The following is a 20,658-nucleotide window of genomic DNA, read 5'->3' on the forward strand; positions in this document are numbered from 1 at the left end:
AGCGTACCCCACACACCAACAGCTTCCAGAGCGTACCCCACACACACACACACACACACACCAATACACACCCACAGCTTCCAGAGCGTAGCACACACACCAATACACACCCACTGCTTCCAGAGCGTACCACACACACCAATACACACACCCACTGCTTCCAGAGCGTACCACACACACCAATACACACCCACTGCTTCCAGAGCGTACCACACACACACCAATACACACCCACTGCTTCCAGAGCGTACCACACACACCAATACACACTGCTTCCAGAGCGTACCACACACACCAATACACACCCACTGCTTCCAGAGCGTACCACACACACCAATACACACCCACTGCTTCCAGAGCGTACCACACACACCAATACACACACACTGCTTCCAGAGCGTACCACACACACCAATACACACACACTGCTTCCAGAGCGTACCACACACCAATACGCACACACTGCTTCCAGAGCGTACCACACACACCAATACACACACTGCTTCCAGAGCGTACCACACACCAATACGCACACTGCTTCCAGAGCGTACCACACACACCAATACGCGCACACTGCTTCCAGAGCGTACCACACACACCAATACGCGCACACTGCTTCCAGAGCGTACCACACACACCAATACGCGCACACTGCTTCCAGAGCGTACCACACACACCAATACGCACACACTGCTTCCAGAGCGTACCACACACACCAATACGCACACACTGCTTCCAGAGCGTACCACACACACCAATACGCACACTGCTTCCAGAGCGTACCACACACACCAATACGCACACACTGCTTCCAGAGCATACCACACACACCAATACACACACTGCTTCCAGAGCGTACCACACACACCAATACACACACACTGCTTCCAGAGCGTACCACACACACCAATACACACACACTGCTTCCAGAGCGTACCACACACCAATACACACCCACTGCTTCCAGAGCGTACCACACACACCAATACACACCCACTGCTTCCAGAGCGTACCACACACACCAATACACACACACTGCTTCCAGAGCGTACCACACACACCAATACACACACACTGCTTCCAGAGCGTACCACACACCAATACGCACACACTGCTTCCAGAGCGTACCACACACACCAATACACACACTGCTTCCAGAGCATACCACACACACCAATACACACACTGCTTCCAGAGCGTACCACACACCAATACGCACACTGCTTCCAGAGCGTACCACACACACCAATACGCGCACACTGCTTCCAGAGCGTACCACACACACCAATACGCACACACTGCTTCCAGAGCGTACCACACACACCAATACGCGCACACTGCTTCCAGAGCGTACCACACACACCAATACACGCACACTGCTTCCAGAGCGTACCACACACACCAATACACACACTGCTTCCAGAGCGTACCACACACACCAATACACACACACTGCTTCCAGAGCGTACCACACACACCAATAAACACACTGCTTCCAGAGTGTACCACACACACCAATACACACACAGCTTCCAGAGCGTACCACACACCAATACACACACACTGCTTCCAGAGCGTACCACACACACCAATACACACACACTGCTTCCAGAGCGTACCACACACACCAACACACACTGCTTCCAGAGCATACCACACACCAATACGCACACACTGCTTCCAGAGCGTACCACACACACCAATACACACACACTGCTTCCAGAGCGTACCACACACACCAATACACACACACTGCTTCCAGAGCGTACCACACACCAATACGCACACACTGCTTCCAGAGCGTACCACACACACCAATACTCACACTGCTTCCAGAGCGTACCACACACACCAATACACACACACTGCTTCCAGAGCGTACCACACACCAATACACACCCACTGCTTCCAGAGCGTACCACACACACCAATACACACCCACTGCTTCCAGAGCGTACCACACACACCAATACACACACACTGCTTCCAGAGCGTACCACACACACCAATACACACACACTGCTTCCAGAGCGTACCACACACCAATACGCACACACTGCTTCCAGAGCGTACCACACACACCAATACACACCCACTGCTTCCAGAGCGTACCCCACACACCAATACACACACTGCTTCCAGAGCGTACCACACACACCAATACACACACTGCTTCCAGAGCGTACCACACACCAATACGCACACTGCTTCCAGAGCGTACCACACACACCAATACACACACACTGCTTCCAGAGCGTACCACACACACCAATACACACACACTGCTTCCAGAGCGTACCACACACCAATACGCACACACTGCTTCCAGAGCGTACCACACACACCAATACACCCACACTGCTTCCAGAGCGTACCACACACACCAATACACACCCACTGCTTCCAGAGCGTACCACACACACCAATACACACACTGCTTCCAGAGCGTACCACACACCAATACACACACTGCTTCCAGAGCGTACCACACACACCAATACACACACTGCTTCCACAGTGTACCACACACACCAATACACACACTGCTTCCAGAGTGTACCACACACACCAATACACACACTGCTTCCAGAGCGTAGCACACACCAATACGCACACACTGCTTCCAGAGCGTACCACACACCAATACACACACTGCTTCCAGAGCGTACCACACACACCAATACACACCCACTGCTTCCAGAGCGTACCCCACACACCAATACACACACTGCTTCCAGAGCGTACCACACACACCAATACACACACTGCTTCCAGAGCGTACCACACACCAATACGCACACTGCTTCCAGAGCGTACCACACACACCAATACGCACACACTGCTTCCAGAGCGTACCACACACACCAATACACACACTGCTTCCAGAGCGTACCACACACACCAATACGCACACACTGCTTCCAGAGCGTACCACACACACCAATACGCACACACTGCTTCCAGAGCGTACCACACACACCAATACGCACACACTGCTTCCAGAGCGTACCACACACACCAATACGCACACACTGCTTCCAGAGCGTACCACACACACCAATACACACACTGCTTCCAGAGCGTACCACACACACCAATACGCACACACTGCTTCCAGAGCGTACCACACACACCAATACGCACACACTGCTTCCAGAGCGTACCACACACACCAATACGCACACACTGCTTCCAGAGCGTACCACACACACCAATACACACACTGCTTCCAGAGCGTACCACACACACCAATACACACACTGCTTCCAGAGCGTACCACACACCAATACGCACACTGCTTCCAGAGCGTACCACACACACCAATACGCACACACTGCTTCCAGAGCGTACCACACACACCAATACGCACACACTGCTTCCAGAGCATACCACACACACCAATACACACACTGCTTCCAGAGCGTACCACACACACCAATACACACACACTGCTTCCAGAGCGTACCACACACACCAATACACACACACACTGCTTCCAGAGCGTACCACACACACCAATACACACACACTGCTTCCAGAGCGTACCACACACACCAATACACACACTGCTTCCAGAGCGTACCACACACACCAATACACACACACTGCTTCCAGAGCGTACCACACACACCAATACGCACACACTGCTTCCAGAGCGTACCACACACCCCAATACATACACTGCTTCCAGAGCGTACCACACACACCAATACGCACACACTGCTTCCAGAGCGTACCACACACACCAATACGCACACACTGCTTCCAGAGCGTACCACACACACCAATACACACACTGCTTCCAGAGCGTACCACACACACCAATACACACACACTGCTTCCAGAGCGTACCACACACACCAATACACACACACACTGCTTCCAGAGCGTACCACACACACCAATACACACACACTGCTTCCAGAGCGTACCACACACACCAATACACACACTGCTTCCAGAGCGTACCACACACACCAATACACACACACTGCTTCCAGAGCGTACCACACACACCAATACGCACACACTGCTTCCAGAGCGTACCACACACCCCAATACATACACTGCTTCCAGAGTGTACCACACACACCAATACACACACAGCTTCCAGAGCGTACCACACACCAATATGCGCACACTGCTTCCAGAGCGTACCACACACACCAATACACACACACTGCTTCCAGAGCGTACCACACACACCAACACACACACTGCTTCCAGAGCGTACCACACACCAATACGCACACTGCTTCCAGAGCGTACCACACACACCAATACACACACTGCTTCCAGAGCGTACCACACACACCAATACACACACACTGCTTCCAGAGCGTACCACACACCAATACGCACACACTGCTTCCAGAGCGTACCACACACCAATACGCACACACTGCTTCCAGAGCGTACCACACACCAATACGCACACACTGCTTCCAGAGCGTACCACGCACACCAACACACACAGAGCTTCCAGAGCGTACCACGCACACCAACACACAGAGCTTCCAGAGCTTACCACACACACCAACACACACAGAGCTTCCAGAGCGTACCACGCACACACACACACACCAATACACACCCACTGCTTCCAGAGCGTACCACACACCCCAATACACACTGCTTCCAGAGTGTACCATATACACACCAACTCTCTCATACATTGCATCCAGAGCGTACCACGCACACCAACACACACAGAGCTTCCAGAGCGTACCACGCACACACACCAATACACACCCACTGCTTCCAGAGCGTACCACACACACCAATACACACACTGCTTCCAGAGTGTACCATATACACACCAACTCTCATACCTTGCATCCAGAGCATACCACGCACACAGCTTCCAGAGCATACCACGCACACCAACACACACTGCATCCAGATGTACCATACACACCAATTCTCTCACACACTGCATCCAGAGCGTACCATACACACCAATACACACCCACTGCTTCCGGAGCGTACCATACACACACCAACACACTGCTTCCAGAGCGTACCACACACACCAATACACACCCACTGCTTCCAGAGCGTACCCCACACACCACTACACACCCACAGCTTCCAGAGCATACCACACACACACACACCAATACACACTGCTTCCAGAGCGTACCACACACACACCAATACACACCCACTGCTTCCAGAGCGTACCCCACACACAGCTTCCAGAGCGTACCCCACACACCAATACACACCCACTGCTTCCAGAGCGTACCACACACACCAATACACACCCACTGCTTCCAGAGCGTACCACACACACCAATACACACCCACTGCTTCCAGAGCGTACCCCACACACCAATACACACCCACTGCTTCCAGAGCGTACCACACACACCAATACACACCCACTGCTTCCAGAGCGTACCACACACACCAATACACACCCACTGCTTCCAGAGCGTACCATACACACCCACTGCTTCCAGAGCGTACCACACACACCAATACACACCCACTGCTTCCAGAGCGTACCACACACACACACCAATACACACCCACTGCTTGCAGAGCGTACCATACATACACTGCTTCCAGAGCGTACCCCACACACCAATACACACCCACTGCTTCCAGAGCGTACCCCACACACCAATACACACCCACTGCTTCCAGAGCGTACCATACATACACTGCTTCCAGAGCGTACCACACACACACACCAATACACACCCACCGCTTCCAGAGCATACCCCACACACCAATACACACCCACAGCTTCCAGAGCATACCACACACACACCACTACACACCCACAGCTTCCAGAGCATACCACACACACGCACACCAATACACACCCACAGCTTCCAGTGCGTACCACACACAGCTTCCAGAGCCTACCATACACACCAATACACACCCACTGCTTCCAGAGCGTACCATACACACCAATACACACCCACTGCTTCCAGAGCGTACCATACACACACCAATACACACCCACTGCTTCCAGAGCGTACCATACACACACCAACACACTGCTTGCAGAGCGTACCATACACACACCAACACACACTGCTTGCAGAGCGTACCATACACACACCAACACACACTGCTTGCAGAGCGTACCATACACACACCAACACACTGCTTGCAGAGCGTACCATACACACACCAACACACACTGCTTGCAGAGCGTACCATACACACACCAACACACACTGCTTGCAGAGCGTACCATACACACACCAACACACACTGCTTGCAGAGCGTACCATACACACACCAACACACACTGCTTGCAGAGCGTACCATACACACACCAACACACACTGCTTGCAGAGCGTACCATACACACACCAATACACACCCACTGCTTCCAGAGCGTACCACACACACACCAATACACACCCACTGCTTCCAGAGCGTACCATACACACCAACACACTGCTTGCAGAGCGTACCATACATACACTGCTTCCAGAGCGTACCCCACACACCAATACACACCCACTGCTTCCAGAGCGTACCCCACACACCAATACACACCCACTGCTTCCAGAGCGTACCATACATACACTGCTTCCAGAGCGTACCACACACACACCAACACACACTGCTTGCAGAGCGTACCATACACACACCAACACACACTGCTTGCAGAGCGTACCATACACACACCAACACACACTGCTTGCAGAGCGTACCATACACACACCAACTCTCACACACTGCATCCAGAGCATACCACACACACACCAACACAGCTTCCAGAGCGTACCACGCACACCAATACACACACATACTGCATCCAGAGCGTACCATACACACCAACTCACACACAGCTTCCAGAGCGTACCACACACACCAATACACACCCACTGCTTCCAGAGCGTACCACACACACCAATACACACCCACTGCTTCCAGAGCGTACCATACACACACCAACTGCTTCCAGAGCGTACCATACACACACCGACTGCTTCCAGAGCGTACCATACACACACACACCAACTGCTTCCAGAGCATACCACACACACCAATACACACCCACTGCTTCCAGAGTGTACCACACACACCAATACACACCCACTGCTTCCAGAGCGTACCATACACACACCCACTGCTTCCAGAGCGTACCATACACACACCCACTGCTTCCAGAGCGTACCATACACACACCCACTGCTTCCAGAGCGTACCATACACACACCAACTGCTTCCAGAGCGTACCATACACACACCAACTGCTTCCAGAGCGTACCATACACACACCAACTGCTTCCAGAGCGTACCATACACACACCAATACACACACACCAACTGCTTCCAGAGCGTACCACACACACCAATACACACCCACTGCTTCCAGAGCGTACCCCACACACCAATACACACCCACTGCTTCCAGAGCGTACCCCACACACCAATACACACCAACTGCTTCCAGAGCATACCATACACACACCAACTGCTTCCAGAGCATACCATACACACACCAACTGCTTCCAGAGCGTACCATACACACACCAACTGCTTCCAGAGCGTACCATACACACACCAACTGCTTCCAGAGCGTACCATACACACACCAATACACACACACCAACTGCTTCCAGAGCATACCATACACACACCAACTGCTTCCAGAGCATACCATACACACACCAACTGCATCCAGAGTGTACCATGCACACCAACACACACTGCTTCCAGAGCGTACCACGCACACCAACACACACTGCTTCCAGAGCGTACCATGCACACAACCAGACTTTCGTCTAAACCGGGGAACAGGGGCGCTGCGCCCTCTTACTCTCGGCGTGCGCCCTCTTACCGAAATGCCGACTGAACCCCAAGTCACACTCAGGCCATGCACTTATACGCTTCTGCACAACATGCAATCTCTCAAAACGATCGTTTCTCCGTGAAAAGATCCCAGCACCACCACGTGACAATGTGTCTGATCATCAAATACGTTATAATTACTCCAAAAATATTCCCATCATAGTAGATACACTGCCAGACGGTGCAAAAACAATCCGAATTGGCATTTTCCAGACTGAGGTGCCATGTTTGTTTACTTGTCGCGGCTGCTCTCGCGAGATTTGACATGGGTTACATACAAGGTCAGCAAGAGCGAGACTGAATGACCTTTCACCCACCAGCATGGGAGCCTTTGACAGAAGTAGTTCGCGAGTTGTTTTTGTTGACACTTGGGCATTTAAAGACGTCGTTATCCCGCGGCACGAAGCGGAAGAAAGCCAAAGACTGTCCGGGGCAGAAGATTACTTCTTTCTTTTTCAATATTGACAGACAATTTGTTACAATTTCCCTCTCAGATAGCCTCAGAATGTCCCATTGGAGCCTCAATTTTTCAAAGGCTTCACACGGCGGAGAGGGGGGGACAACCGGCACCATCCCCCCCCCCCCCCGCCCCGCTTTGCTCCCTCGCCATGGTGAGCACCCTCATACTAAATTTTTCTAGACAAAACCCTGCACAACCACACACTGCTTCCAGAGCGTACCATACACACACCAACTCTCTCATACACTGCATCCAGAGCGTACCATGCACACCAACACACACAGCTTCCAGAGCGTACCACGCACACCAATACACACACACACACACACACACAGCTTCCAGAGCCTACCATATACACACCAACTCTCTCATACATTGCATCCAGAGCGTACCACGCACACCAACACACAGAGCTTCCAGAGCGTACCACGCACACCAATACACACACACACTGCTTCCAGAGCCTACCATATACACACCAACTTTCTCATACATTGCATCCAGAGCGTACCACGTACACCAACACACACAGAGCTTCCAGAGCGTACCATGCACACCAACACACACAGCTTCCAGAGAGTACCACGCACACCAATACACACACACACTGCTTCCAGAGCCTACCATATACACACCAACTCTCTCATACACTGCATCCAGAGCGTACCATGCACACCAACACACACAGCTTCCAGAGCGTACCACGCACACCAACACACACACACTGCTTCCAGAGCCTACCATATACACACCAACTCTCTCATACATTGCATCCAGAGCATACCACGCACACCAACACACACAGAGCTTCCAGAACGTACCACGCACACCAATACACACACAGCTTCCAGAGCCTACCATATACACACCAACTCTCTCATACATTGCATCCAGAGCGTACCACGCACACCAACACACAGAGCTTCCAGAGCGTACCACGCACACCAACACACACAGCTTCCAGAGCGTACCACGCACACCAACACACACACACTGCTTCCAGAGCCTACCATATACACACCAACTCTCTCATACATTGCATCCAGAGCGTACCACGCACACCAACACACACAGAGCTTCCAGAGCATACCACGCACACCAATACACACACAGCTTCCAGAGCCTACCATATACACACCAACTCTCTCATACATTGCATCCAGAGCGTACCACGCACACCAACACACACACAGCTTCCAGAGCGTACCACGCACACCAATACACACACACTGCTTCCAGAGCGTACCATATACACACCAACTCTCTCATACATTGCATCCAGAGCGTACCACGCACACCAACACAGAGCTTCCAGAGCGTACCACGCACACCAATATACACACAGAGCTTCCAGAGCGTACCACGCACACCAACACACACAGAGCTTCCAGAGCGTACCACGCACACCAATATACACACAGAGCTTCCAGAGCGTACCACGCACACCAACACACACAGAGCTTCCAGAGCGTACCACGCACACCAACACACACAGAGCTTCCAGAGCGTACCACGCACACCAACACACACACTGCTTCCAGAGCATACCATATACACACCAACTCTCATACATTGCATCCAGAGCGTACCACGCACACCAACACACACAGAGCTTCCAGAGCGTACCACGCACACCAACACACACACTGCTTCCAGAGTGTACCATATACTCACCAACTCTCTCATACATTGCATCCAGAGCATACCACGCACACCAACACACTGCATCCAGAGCATACCATATACACCAACTCTCTCACACACTGCATCCAGAGCGTACCATACACACCAACTCTCTCACACTGCATCCAGAGCGTACCATACACACCAACTCTCTCACACTGCATCCAGAGCGTACCATACACACCAACTCTCTCACACTGCATCCAGAGCGTACACCACACTACAGCCTGAGCATCAATCACACCAACACCCTCCATACAGAGCATCTAACAAACACACGCACACACACTCCATAGAGCGTACATCAACAACACACTGTGTCCAGAGTAGGGTTCCGTTTGGTACCTGGTATGGTAGAATGGGAATGGTACTAGTTCAGTACCCATGTAATAAACAAATCATCTTCCAAACTGATGACATTCATAAACCATCAGAAGTTTTGTTTATGCGCTGTATTAACTGAGTGAAAACCGAGTTCCTGTCTGTGTGTGGGTTCCAGTTTCAGAAAGATGGATTTATTAGTCATTAATTCTACAGACAGCTGATTGAGGTTATTTCTACAGCCTCGTTCTTCTTTCATTCATTAAGCAGTAAACTGCTAAAGCGACTAAAGCTACGTCCACATTAATGCGATTTAATTTTAAAACGAAAACGGTCTCCATCCGGACAAGTGTTTTAGCTCCGTCTGAGAAACAATCTCCGCCCACGCCAAGACAGATCACATGACCCATCACGTACACTGGGCATGCGCGTGCCAGGATAAACAGCTGATTTCGTTTGCTTTCTTCCAGGAAAGAGTCATGTGATCGGAGCGTGACAAATCAAGGAAGGCTACAGGGTGACTGATGAGACTCGATCAGGAAGTGAGCGTGGGTGTCCGCGTCATTTCAGAGCTTGAATTCTCCCGAGCGGTGTGGACGCTGGGCGTAAGCATCACAAACATCATGTGTTTTAAAACTAAAACGTATTAATGTGGGCATGGCCTCAGAAGATAAACGCAAGTGTGAGCACCACCATCACAGTGTCTGGCTGCCAGTTCACTCGGTGTCACATCAGGGCGGATAAACTTGCGTTCCAGTCGGGCGAGCGTGTGAGCTCGAGTCAGGATGTGGAATACTGCAAATAAACGAACCGTGGAGAAAGTTCACTTCCTGTCATTTACACACACTTATTTCAGTTTATTTGAGATCATGTGATGTGCACCTTCCATTCCTGGGATTCTGCGTATAAACTGGGATCTACAGGACGCGTGTCTGACGGTTCATCGGGTTAGACGTAGCGCCTCCGCCCATCGTGTGACCTGAGGCCAGGGCTCGAAATTAACTTTTTTTCTTTGTGTCCCCCAGTGGTCCCGAATTCTGTGTTGTATTGTCCCGAATGGAAGCAATAGTGTCCCCATTTTTTTCCTCTCTGAAATAACCAGTGGTGTTGAAGTTACTATTATATTTGTAACTATGCGATTTTGAACCCTTTATATCATTTTTACAATAAGTCACAAAACACAAGTGACATGTACTATACATCATCTACTTCAAAATTACAGTTATTGCATTTTCAGTTTATTAAACTTCGGCGATCTCACTGTATGAATAGATACCCGTTTATTTAAAGGGGCCAACTAGCTCATTCAGAAAATGTTTCAACTCACTACATCTGCAGTACACTTTAGTTGAAAATAAGACCCCTTTTATGTTCATTTCATCTACTTATACCTTGAATATCTGTTGGCATATATAAGGCCAACTTATCATTTTCACCATTACCGTTATCCATTTTTATGTAATATACCTGTTGCCCCATTCAGAGATGTTTTGAAAGCCATCAGCCATACCATCAATGGATGAAATGCCCTTGAGCAAAGCACCTACCCCCCCAACGTTGCTACAGGGACTGTAACACTGTAAAAAATGTAAAGTCACTTTGGATAAGTGTCATATCATAAGTGCAAACAAAGCAATGTAATGCACGTTTTTTTTATTGTAACCTTTAGTCATAGAAATCATTTACATTATTTACAGTGCTTAATTTCATTTTCTTTGACCTAGATAAATTTCCCATTCATTTCTATGGAATTATTTGAAAAACTACACACATTTTCAAACATCCGCTGCTCTGGCATACTTTCACCTAGAGACATGATTCAAACTTTAAAACGTAGAGAAACTTCTCCTCTGTGGATCTGGCATTCAACTTTTTGCTAGGTTCTATACTTTTGGCTCAGTCCCAGCTCAAACACCATGTGGGTTCCTGGAGAAATTCCGGCTTTATAATGGGTGTCTATTGCGTTACACACCAGTGCAGCTCGTTAAGTTACAGTGTAGAGAGCTTGGAAAATTTAAACTGTGTTTTCAGCCCCAATTTTCACTCTACACACATAATTTTCTCAAAAGTAGTAGCCACACTTGTCCTGATTCACACAATGTGTCTCCCTGAGCGATAGGACTTGCAGTTTTTGAATGAGAAGCCTGAAAGTGAGGAGAGGGCAGGCGCGCAGCCCCATAGACTGCCATTATAAACGTGGCTGCGCTTTGACTGTTAAATCAGAAAAGTCACTCGTTTTTAACTCGCTCTAGTGTCCTCAATTTTTACACTACAGACAAAAAAAAGTACATCAGTGTGTTCAGGAGACCCTTGTGGCACTCAATGTGAAATAATTTTGTGAATATCTCCTTCCGTTTTCGTATAAACCCCCGTTGTTTGGAGGGAGCGCTCTGACGGAAAGCTGCCCTTTTTGTGTGCTCCTCCCCCACCCGCGCGCTGAGCAGAGAGAGACAAAAATACAGTCCAGCTCAGCTCCGGCAACTGTGACTGCTACGCGCACTGCATCACTCTCACGATTTCCCCCGGGGGAATTATCGTCTCTAGATCTATTTTTTTCCATTGTCCCGGGATTGTCCCAGATATTATAATTTTGTGTCCCGATGACATTTTTTATGGTCCCCGGGACGTCGGGACACCGTTAGTTTCGAGCGCTGCCTGAGGCACTGTTTGCACACAGGTGCAGGAGACGACTCCGCCTCTCCACTATCACCGACGCTAAAAGCAGAATATCTCCATCTCACTCAGAGCTTCGGTTCTCTCCAGGTTTCAGTAATCTCAGGTCACGAGTTCATTCAGCATCTTCACAATCATAGTGAGATGACTGGAAGCAGTGAGACAGGTCACTGGTCAGAGTGAAGGCTCTCACACATTTAATCCTCATGATGTACGCGCGTGAGAGCGAGGGCGCCGAATCAGGAATAGACCCCTCAGTCAGGTTACAGTCACGCCACCAGCCTCAGCGTTCACTTCGGCTTTACTGCTCAGGTCTGATTGTTTAGATTGGGGGGGTTTTTTGTTTTATGTGGCTGATAGATTCCAGTGTGAACCGGTCACAGTCCTGACCCGACCTGCACGCGCAACAGAAGAATAACAGGCATCACACGCAGCACACCATCATACGTAATAAACACAGAGGCCGTGAAGTCGGCGTTTACAGTTTGGCGTGTAAGTGGATGTGCCGGGAAGCCAGTGAGATCGCGAGGAGATGGAGTCGGACTGTTAATCAGAGCTCCGACTTTCTGTGAGAGAGGTGTGTGCGCGCACGCAGGAGTCAGAGCCAGGAGTTGTGAGATCATGACGCAAGGCTTCACTGAAACAGATTTCATCCACATCCAAGAGCTACTTTTAACTCCATCGGTCAGCAGCACTACAGGAAAAGAAGTGTGACGAACGTCCGTCGAGAGCGACGGAAAAGTTGCACGAATTCCGAACTCAGACTGCACAGCATCAGACCGGTCAAGTGGCCTAAATCAGACTTAAAGATCATAATCCACGTGATCTGTTCACACTAATACGCTGTCAGTGCAACTCGGATGAGATTTAGACTCTGATACAGGTCACAAACCGGTGTAGCCGATTCCAACACGTGGGATATCCTGATATTACTCGAGCATCATACAGACATGTGCACGGTGCATCCGGAACCTGCATCCCAGCTGGGTTTTTACAGCAGTCTGACTGCTCGCTCACTCACACAAAGACCACAGTGACGTTTTATCCCAGGATCAGACTACAACCTGACCGTGATCCGATTTCATCACAGAACACAAACCTGCAGCATCAGGACCCGAATCTGACGGGCAGGTCTCAGTGTGATGCATCACCGAAGAACAGCAACATGGCATCTGGGATGAAACGCAACAAAGTCTGTCTAGCACGTCAGAAATGTGCACGTTCTCGCCCAGTGCTCCTCGATCCCAATTTCTATGACTGACAATTTTGTGACCCGCCTCCTAGAACGATGTTTCGAATTAGTCGAGGTCGAACGGGTCATGTTCTTGACCCATCACAGACGACAAAAACACCAGAGAGTCTGAGGTCGGCTGGATGCACACAGGGAGATTAATGGGATATTAGTTTAGATTAGGAGAATCAGAATATTGTCGTTTTTGCCCTGGAGTCAGATAATGAGAAAGAAAGAAATGAGATTGGAGCCACTTGTGTGTGCAGAGTGAACACAATGAAGTGTGTAAACAAACAGGAGGACCTCTCTCTCTCACACACACACCGCAAGAGAGAGAACCCAGAGAGAGAGAGAACCCAAGGAGAGAACCCAGAGAGAGAGAGAGAACCCAAAGAAAGTGAGTGAGAGTACCCAGAGAGAGAACCCAGAGAGCGAGTGAGAGAACCCAGAGAGAGCGAGTGAGAGAACCCAGAGAGAGAACCCACAGAGAGCGAGTGAGAGAACCCAGAGAGAGAACCCACAGAGAGCGAGCGAGAGAACCCAGAGAGAGAACCCACAGAGAGCGAGCGAGAGAACCCAGAGAGAGAACCCAGAGAGAGAACCCAGAGAGAGCGAGCGAGAGAACCCAGAGAGAGCGAGCGAGAGAACCCAGAGAGAGCGAGCGAGAGAACCCAGAGAGAGCGAGCGAGAGAACCCAGAGAGAGCGAGCGAGAGAACCCAGAGAGAGCGAGCGAGAGAACCCAGAGAGAGCGAGCGAGAGAACCCAGAGAGAGCGAGCGAGAGAACCCAGAGAGAGCGAGCGAGAGAACCCAGAGAGAGCGAGCGAGAGAACCCAGAGAGAGCGAGCGAGAGAACCCAGAGAGAGCGAGCGAGAGAACCCAGAGAGAGCGAGCGAGAGAACCCAGAGAGAGAACCCAGAGAGAGCGAGCGAGAGAACCCAGAGAGAGCGAGCGAGAGAACCCAGAGAGAGCGAGCGAGAGAACCCAGAGAGAGCGAGCGAGAGAACCCAGAGAGAGCGAGCGAGAGAACCCAGAGAGAGCGAGCGAGAGAACCCAGAGAGAGCGAGCGAGAGAACCCAGAGAGAGCGAGCGAGAGAACCCAGAGAGAGCGAGCGAGAGAACCCAGAGAGAGCGAGCGAGAGAACCCAGAGAGCGAGCGAGAGAACCCAGAGAGAGCGAGTGAGAGAACCCAGAGAGAGAACCCAGAGAGAGCGAGCGAGAGAACCCAGAGAGAGAACCCACAGAGAGCGAGCGAGAGAACCCAGAGAGAGAACCCAGAGAGAGCGAGCGAGAGAACCCAGAGAGAGCGAGCGAGAGAACCCAGAGAGAGCGAGCGAGAGAACCCAGAGAGAGCGAGCGAGAGAACCCAGAGAGAGCGAGCGAGAGAACCCAGAGAGAGCGAGCGAGAGAACCCAGAGAGAGCGAGCGAGAGAACCCAGAGAGAGCGAGCGAGAGAACCCAGAGAGAGCGAGCGAGAGAACCCAGAGAGAGCGAGCGAGAGAACCCAGAGAGAGCGAGCGAGAGAACCCAGAGAGAGCGAGCGAGAGAACCCAGAGAGAGCGAGCGAGAGAACCCAGAGAGAGCGAGCGAGAGAACCCAGAGAGAGCGAGCGAGAGAACCCAGAGAGAGCGAGCGAGAGAACCCAGAGAGAGCGAGCGAGAGAACCCAGAGAGAGCGAGCGAGAGAACCCAGAGAGAGCGAGCGAGAGAACCCAGAGAGAGCGAGCGAGAGAACCCAGAGAGAGCGAGCGAGAGAACCCAGAGAGAGCGAGCGAGAGAACCCAGAGAGAGCGAGCGAGAGAACCCACAGAGAGCGAGCGAGAGAACCCAGAGAGAGCGAGCGAGAGAACCCAGAGAGAGAACCCAGAGAGAGCGAGCGAGAGAACCCAGAGAGAGAACCCAGAGAGAGCGAGCGAGAGAACCCAGAGAGAGAACCCAGAGAGAGCGAGCGAGAGAACCCACAGAGAGCGAGCGAGAGAACCCACAGAGAGCGAGCGAGAGAACCCACAGAGAGCGAGCGAGAGAACCCACAGAGAGCGAGCGAGAGAACCCACAGAGAGCGAGCGAGAGAACCCACAGAGAGCGAGCGAGAGAACCCACAGAGAGCGAGCGAGAGAACCCACAGAGAGCGAGCGAGAGAACCCACAGAGAGCGAGCGAGAGAACCCACAGAGAGCGAGCGAGAGAACCCACAGAGAGCGAGCGAGAGAACCCACAGAGAGCGAGCGAGAGAACCCACAGAGAGCGAGCGAGAGAACCCACAGAGAGCGAGCGAGAGAACCCACAGAGAGCGAGCGAGAGAACCCACAGAGAGCGAGCGAGAGAACCCACAGAGAGCGAGCGAGAGAACCCACAGAGAGCGAGCGAGAGAACCCACAGAGAGCGAGCGAGAGAACCCACAGAGAGCGAGCGAGAGAACCCACAGAGAGCGAGCGAGAGAACCCACAGAGAGCGAGCGAGAGAACCCACAGAGAGCGAGCGAGAGAACCCACAGAGAGCGAGCGAGAGAACCCACAGAGAGCGAGCGAGAGAACCCACAGAGAGCGAGCGAGAGAACCCAGAGAGAGAACCCAGAGAGAGCGAGCGAGAGAACCCAGAGAGAGCGAGCGAGAGAACCCAGAGAGAGCGAGCGAGAGAACCCAGAGAGAGCGAGCGAGAGAACCCAGAGAGAGCGAGCGAGAGAACCCAGAGAGAGCGAGCGAGAGAACCCAGAGAGAGCGAGCGAGAGAACCCAGAGAGAGCGAGCGAGAGAACCCAGAGAGAGCGAGCGAGAGAACCCAGAGAGAGCGAGCGAGAGAACCCACAGAGAGCGAGCGAGAGAACCCACAGAGCGAGCGAGAGAACCCAGAGAGAGCGAGCGAGAGAACCCAGAGAGCGAGCGAGAGAACCCAGAGAGAGCGAGCGAGAGAACCCACAGAGAGCGAGCGAGAGAACCCAGAGAGAGCGAGCGAGAGAACCCAGAGAGAGCGAGCGAGAGAACCCAGAGAGAGCGAGCGAGAGAACCCAGAGAGAGCGAGCGAGAGAACCCAGAGAGCGCGAGCGAGAGAACCCAGAGAGAGCGAGCGAGAGAACCCAGAGAGCGAGCGAGAGAACCCACAGAGAGAACCCACAGAGAGAACCCACAGAGAGAACCCACAGAGAGCGAGTGAGAGAACCCAGACAGGGCGAGTGAGAGAACCCAGACAGGGCGAGAGAGAGAACCCACAGAGAGCGAGAGAGAGAACCCACAGAGCGAGAGAGAGAACCCAGAGAGAGCGAGAGAGAGAACCCAGAGAGAGCGAGAGAGAGAACCCAGAGAGAGCGAGTGAGAGAACCCAGAGAGAGAACCCACAGAGAGCGAGCGAGAGAACCCAGAGAGAGCGAGCGAGAGAACCCAGAGAGAGCGAGTGAGAGAACCCAGAGAGAGCGAGCGAGAGAACCCAGAGAGAGCGAGCGAGAGAACCCAGAGAGAGCGAGCGAGAGAACCCAGAGAGAGAGAGCGAGAGAACCCAGAGAGCGAGCGAGAGAACCCAAAGAGAGAACCCACAGAGAGCGAGTGAGAGAACCCACAGAGAGAACCCACAGAGAGCGAGTGAGAGAACCCAGACAGGGCGAGAGAGAGAACCCAGACAGGGCGAGAGAGAGAACCCACAGAGAGCGAGAGAGAGAACCCACAGAGAGCGAGAGAGAGAACCCACAGAGAGCGAGAGAGAGAACCCACAGAGAGCGAGAGAGAGAACCCACAGAGAGCGAGAGAGAGAACCCACAGAGAGCGAGAGAGAGAACCCACAGAGAGAGAACCCAGAGAGAGAACCCAGAGAGAGCAAGTGAGAGAACCCAGAGAGAGCGAGAGAGAGAACCCACAGAGAGAGAACCCACAGAGAGCGAGCGAGAGAACCCAGAGAGAGAGAACCCAGAGAGAGCGAGTGAGAGAACCCAGAGAGAGAGAACCCAGAGAGAGCGAGTGAGAGAACCCAGAGAGAGAACCCACAGAGAGCGAGTGAGAGAACCCAGAGAGAGAACCCACAGAGAGCGAGCGAGAGAACCCACAGAGAGAGAACCCACAGAGAGCGAGAGAGAGAACCCACAGAGAGAGAACCCACAGAGAGAGAACCCACAGAGAGAGAACCCACAGAGAGCGAGAGAGAGAACCCACAGAGAGAGAACCCACAGAGAGCGAGAGAGAGAACCCACAGAGAGAGAACCCACAGAGAGCGAGAGAGAGAGTCTCTTCCTGCCTGTAGTGCTGTTCACTGCTAATATTAGCTCAGTAAGTGCAGGAGGAGATGAGATGAGATGAGGAGGAGATGAGATGAGGAGGCGATGAGGAGGAGATGAGCAGAGAGAGTGTTTAGTGGAAAAGTGAGCAGTGCTTTAACCCGAGGCCTGTTTCTGTGCGTCCTCCCTGTGTGTGTGTGTGTGTGTGTTTACAGGCAGGCAGGCTCCAGGCTAAGCTAACCCACAGCGCGCTAGCCGTTTCCCCTCAGTCACAGCGGCCGGGAGAGAGAGAGAGAGAGAGGATGAGGAGGATTAGGTGTGGTGCATGAAAACAGCGCGCTCGGCTCTCAGACGGACGGACAGACGGAGAGGGAGGGAGTGTGTGTGTGTGTGTGTGTGTGTGATGAAGGACAGAGACCTGGTGCAGCGCCGTTAGCCCGTCCACATTAGCGTAGTTGATGTCGGCTCCGCGCTCCAGCAGCCGCAGCACCTCCTCGGTGTCTCCGCTCGAGCAGGCGGCCAGGAACACAGCGCCCTCGTCGAACTTCACCTTCGTCTTCTTCTTCTTCAGGACCGGCGGCTCCAGGTCCGTCTCCGAACCCAGCCATCGCTTCAACTGCTCGTTCCGCTTCTGCTTGGCGTCCGCCATATCCGCATCCCCCCCGGGGCTTTTCCTGCCCTGCTTTATAATCTCTCTCTCTCCCGCCCGCCCGCGCGCGCGCGCTCGCTCACCACTTTATACCGCCACTAGCCACACAACAGCACTTTTTTACACATTCTCGCGAGATCTCCCTTCCACAACTACACTACGTTCTCAGACATCTCGCGAGATCTTAGCAAACCTTCTCGTCTTCGTCGTCATCTCCCCCCTTCTCCCGCCCTCGCTACCACAGCCTACAATCTCGCGAGATCGCACATAGAAACCAGTTTTTTTAAATACATATTCTCGCGAGATTACAGTAGCAAACACCAAAACGGTAATCTTAACCCTGCCCCGGTCCGGATCTGCAGTATGACGTAATCATTAACAATAAACATTCGGGAAGGGACGAGGGAGAGTTACACAAACATGTCAAAATAAATATGAATATAAATAACAATAAAATATTGATTTTTGTTTTTTGGGGAATATTCCTCTCCCTAATGCTGTTAATGATTTAATATTATATAGATTATATAGATTGCCTATTCATATAAACATAAAAATAAACAACCTTTGCAACAAATCATAACTGTGATATAAATAAATAAATAGCAAATGACAAATATATTTTATTTTAAATGCATAACATACACAATATAATTTTATAATTAGTATAAACATCTTTCATACTATTTTTAATTAATTATTCATTTTAATATGTCAGATTTAAATATAACATTCACTTGTTAATGTTTGGATGAAAAATAAATGGGATGGGAATAAAAAATAGAACTTTCTCAAATAGGATACCGTATATGTAAATAATACTGTATATTTATAACATGAAAATGTAACATTTATGTCATTATGTGCATATCAGATATATAATTAATTTTGAATGATATATTTTTTGTAAAATCACATCATGTACAGAATTTTATATCATATAATACAAATTTATACTCAGCAATTCTCTTTATCATTTTAAAAAGTTATAACATATTTTTATTTATATGAGGATATTTCTAGAATGTTTAACTTTTTTAAATATGTTCACATGCATTTAATAATACTGTAATTATATTAATAATAATACATTTATGTATAAAACTTGGATAATAATATTATAATGATAAAAACAAATTACTAAACAAATTATCATTTTTAACGTTTATGATTCTAGAAAGATTATTTAATTATATAACATGCAATAATTATACATAATGGACTCTCTGCATTGTGTATATTTTATATAATATGTTGTAAAAAGTATAATTTATTACATTTTATTTACAACATTAATGTTGCAGTTACATTATACAGCTATTCCAGTGTATTCTGTATGTAGTATTTATTATAAGGAATAAAAGTAGAGTGTTGATTGGAGGATTTTTCCTGGCAGTGTCCCAGTAAGGTCAGGATGATACCAGCTTTGACACATCTGTCCGTTACCTGCTGTAAGCCCCGCCCACGCACTGGAGCATGATGAGGCAGGTGTTCACGGATCCACTAATCATTTTCCGACGTTATTCAGTTCATGTTCATGTTTCCGAGTTTAACTGAGCTAAACACACCACATGAGATTTCTCTCACAGACCAAATGTATATTTTCTTGGAGGTTTTTTT

General features: G+C 50.6%; 1 protein-coding gene across 6 annotated transcripts in view; it reads right to left on the minus strand.

Annotated features, from left to right (window-relative positions):
* The window catches only part of ppp1r12a (protein phosphatase 1, regulatory subunit 12A), a 161,833-nt gene extending 142,673 nt beyond the window's left edge, over positions 1-19,160 (minus strand). For 4 of the 6 annotated variants that reach the window (XM_060903791.1, XM_060903790.1, XM_060903788.1 and 1 more), the window contains exon 1: positions 18,808-19,159. In XM_060903791.1, the coding sequence (XP_060759774.1) occupies positions 18,808-19,038 (231 nt within the window). In that variant the 5' untranslated portion in view covers positions 19,039-19,159. Of the gene's footprint in view, positions 1-18,807 lie in introns of all 6 variants that reach the window. The other 2 variants (XM_060903789.1, XM_060903787.1) reach the window with 1 other exon arrangement.
* Positions 19,161-20,658: the final 1,498 nt, after the last annotated feature.

The sequence above is a fragment of the Neoarius graeffei genome, chromosome 21, assembly GCF_027579695.1.
Source record: "Neoarius graeffei isolate fNeoGra1 chromosome 21, fNeoGra1.pri, whole genome shotgun sequence".
Lineage (NCBI taxonomy): Eukaryota > Metazoa > Chordata > Actinopteri > Siluriformes > Ariidae > Neoarius > Neoarius graeffei.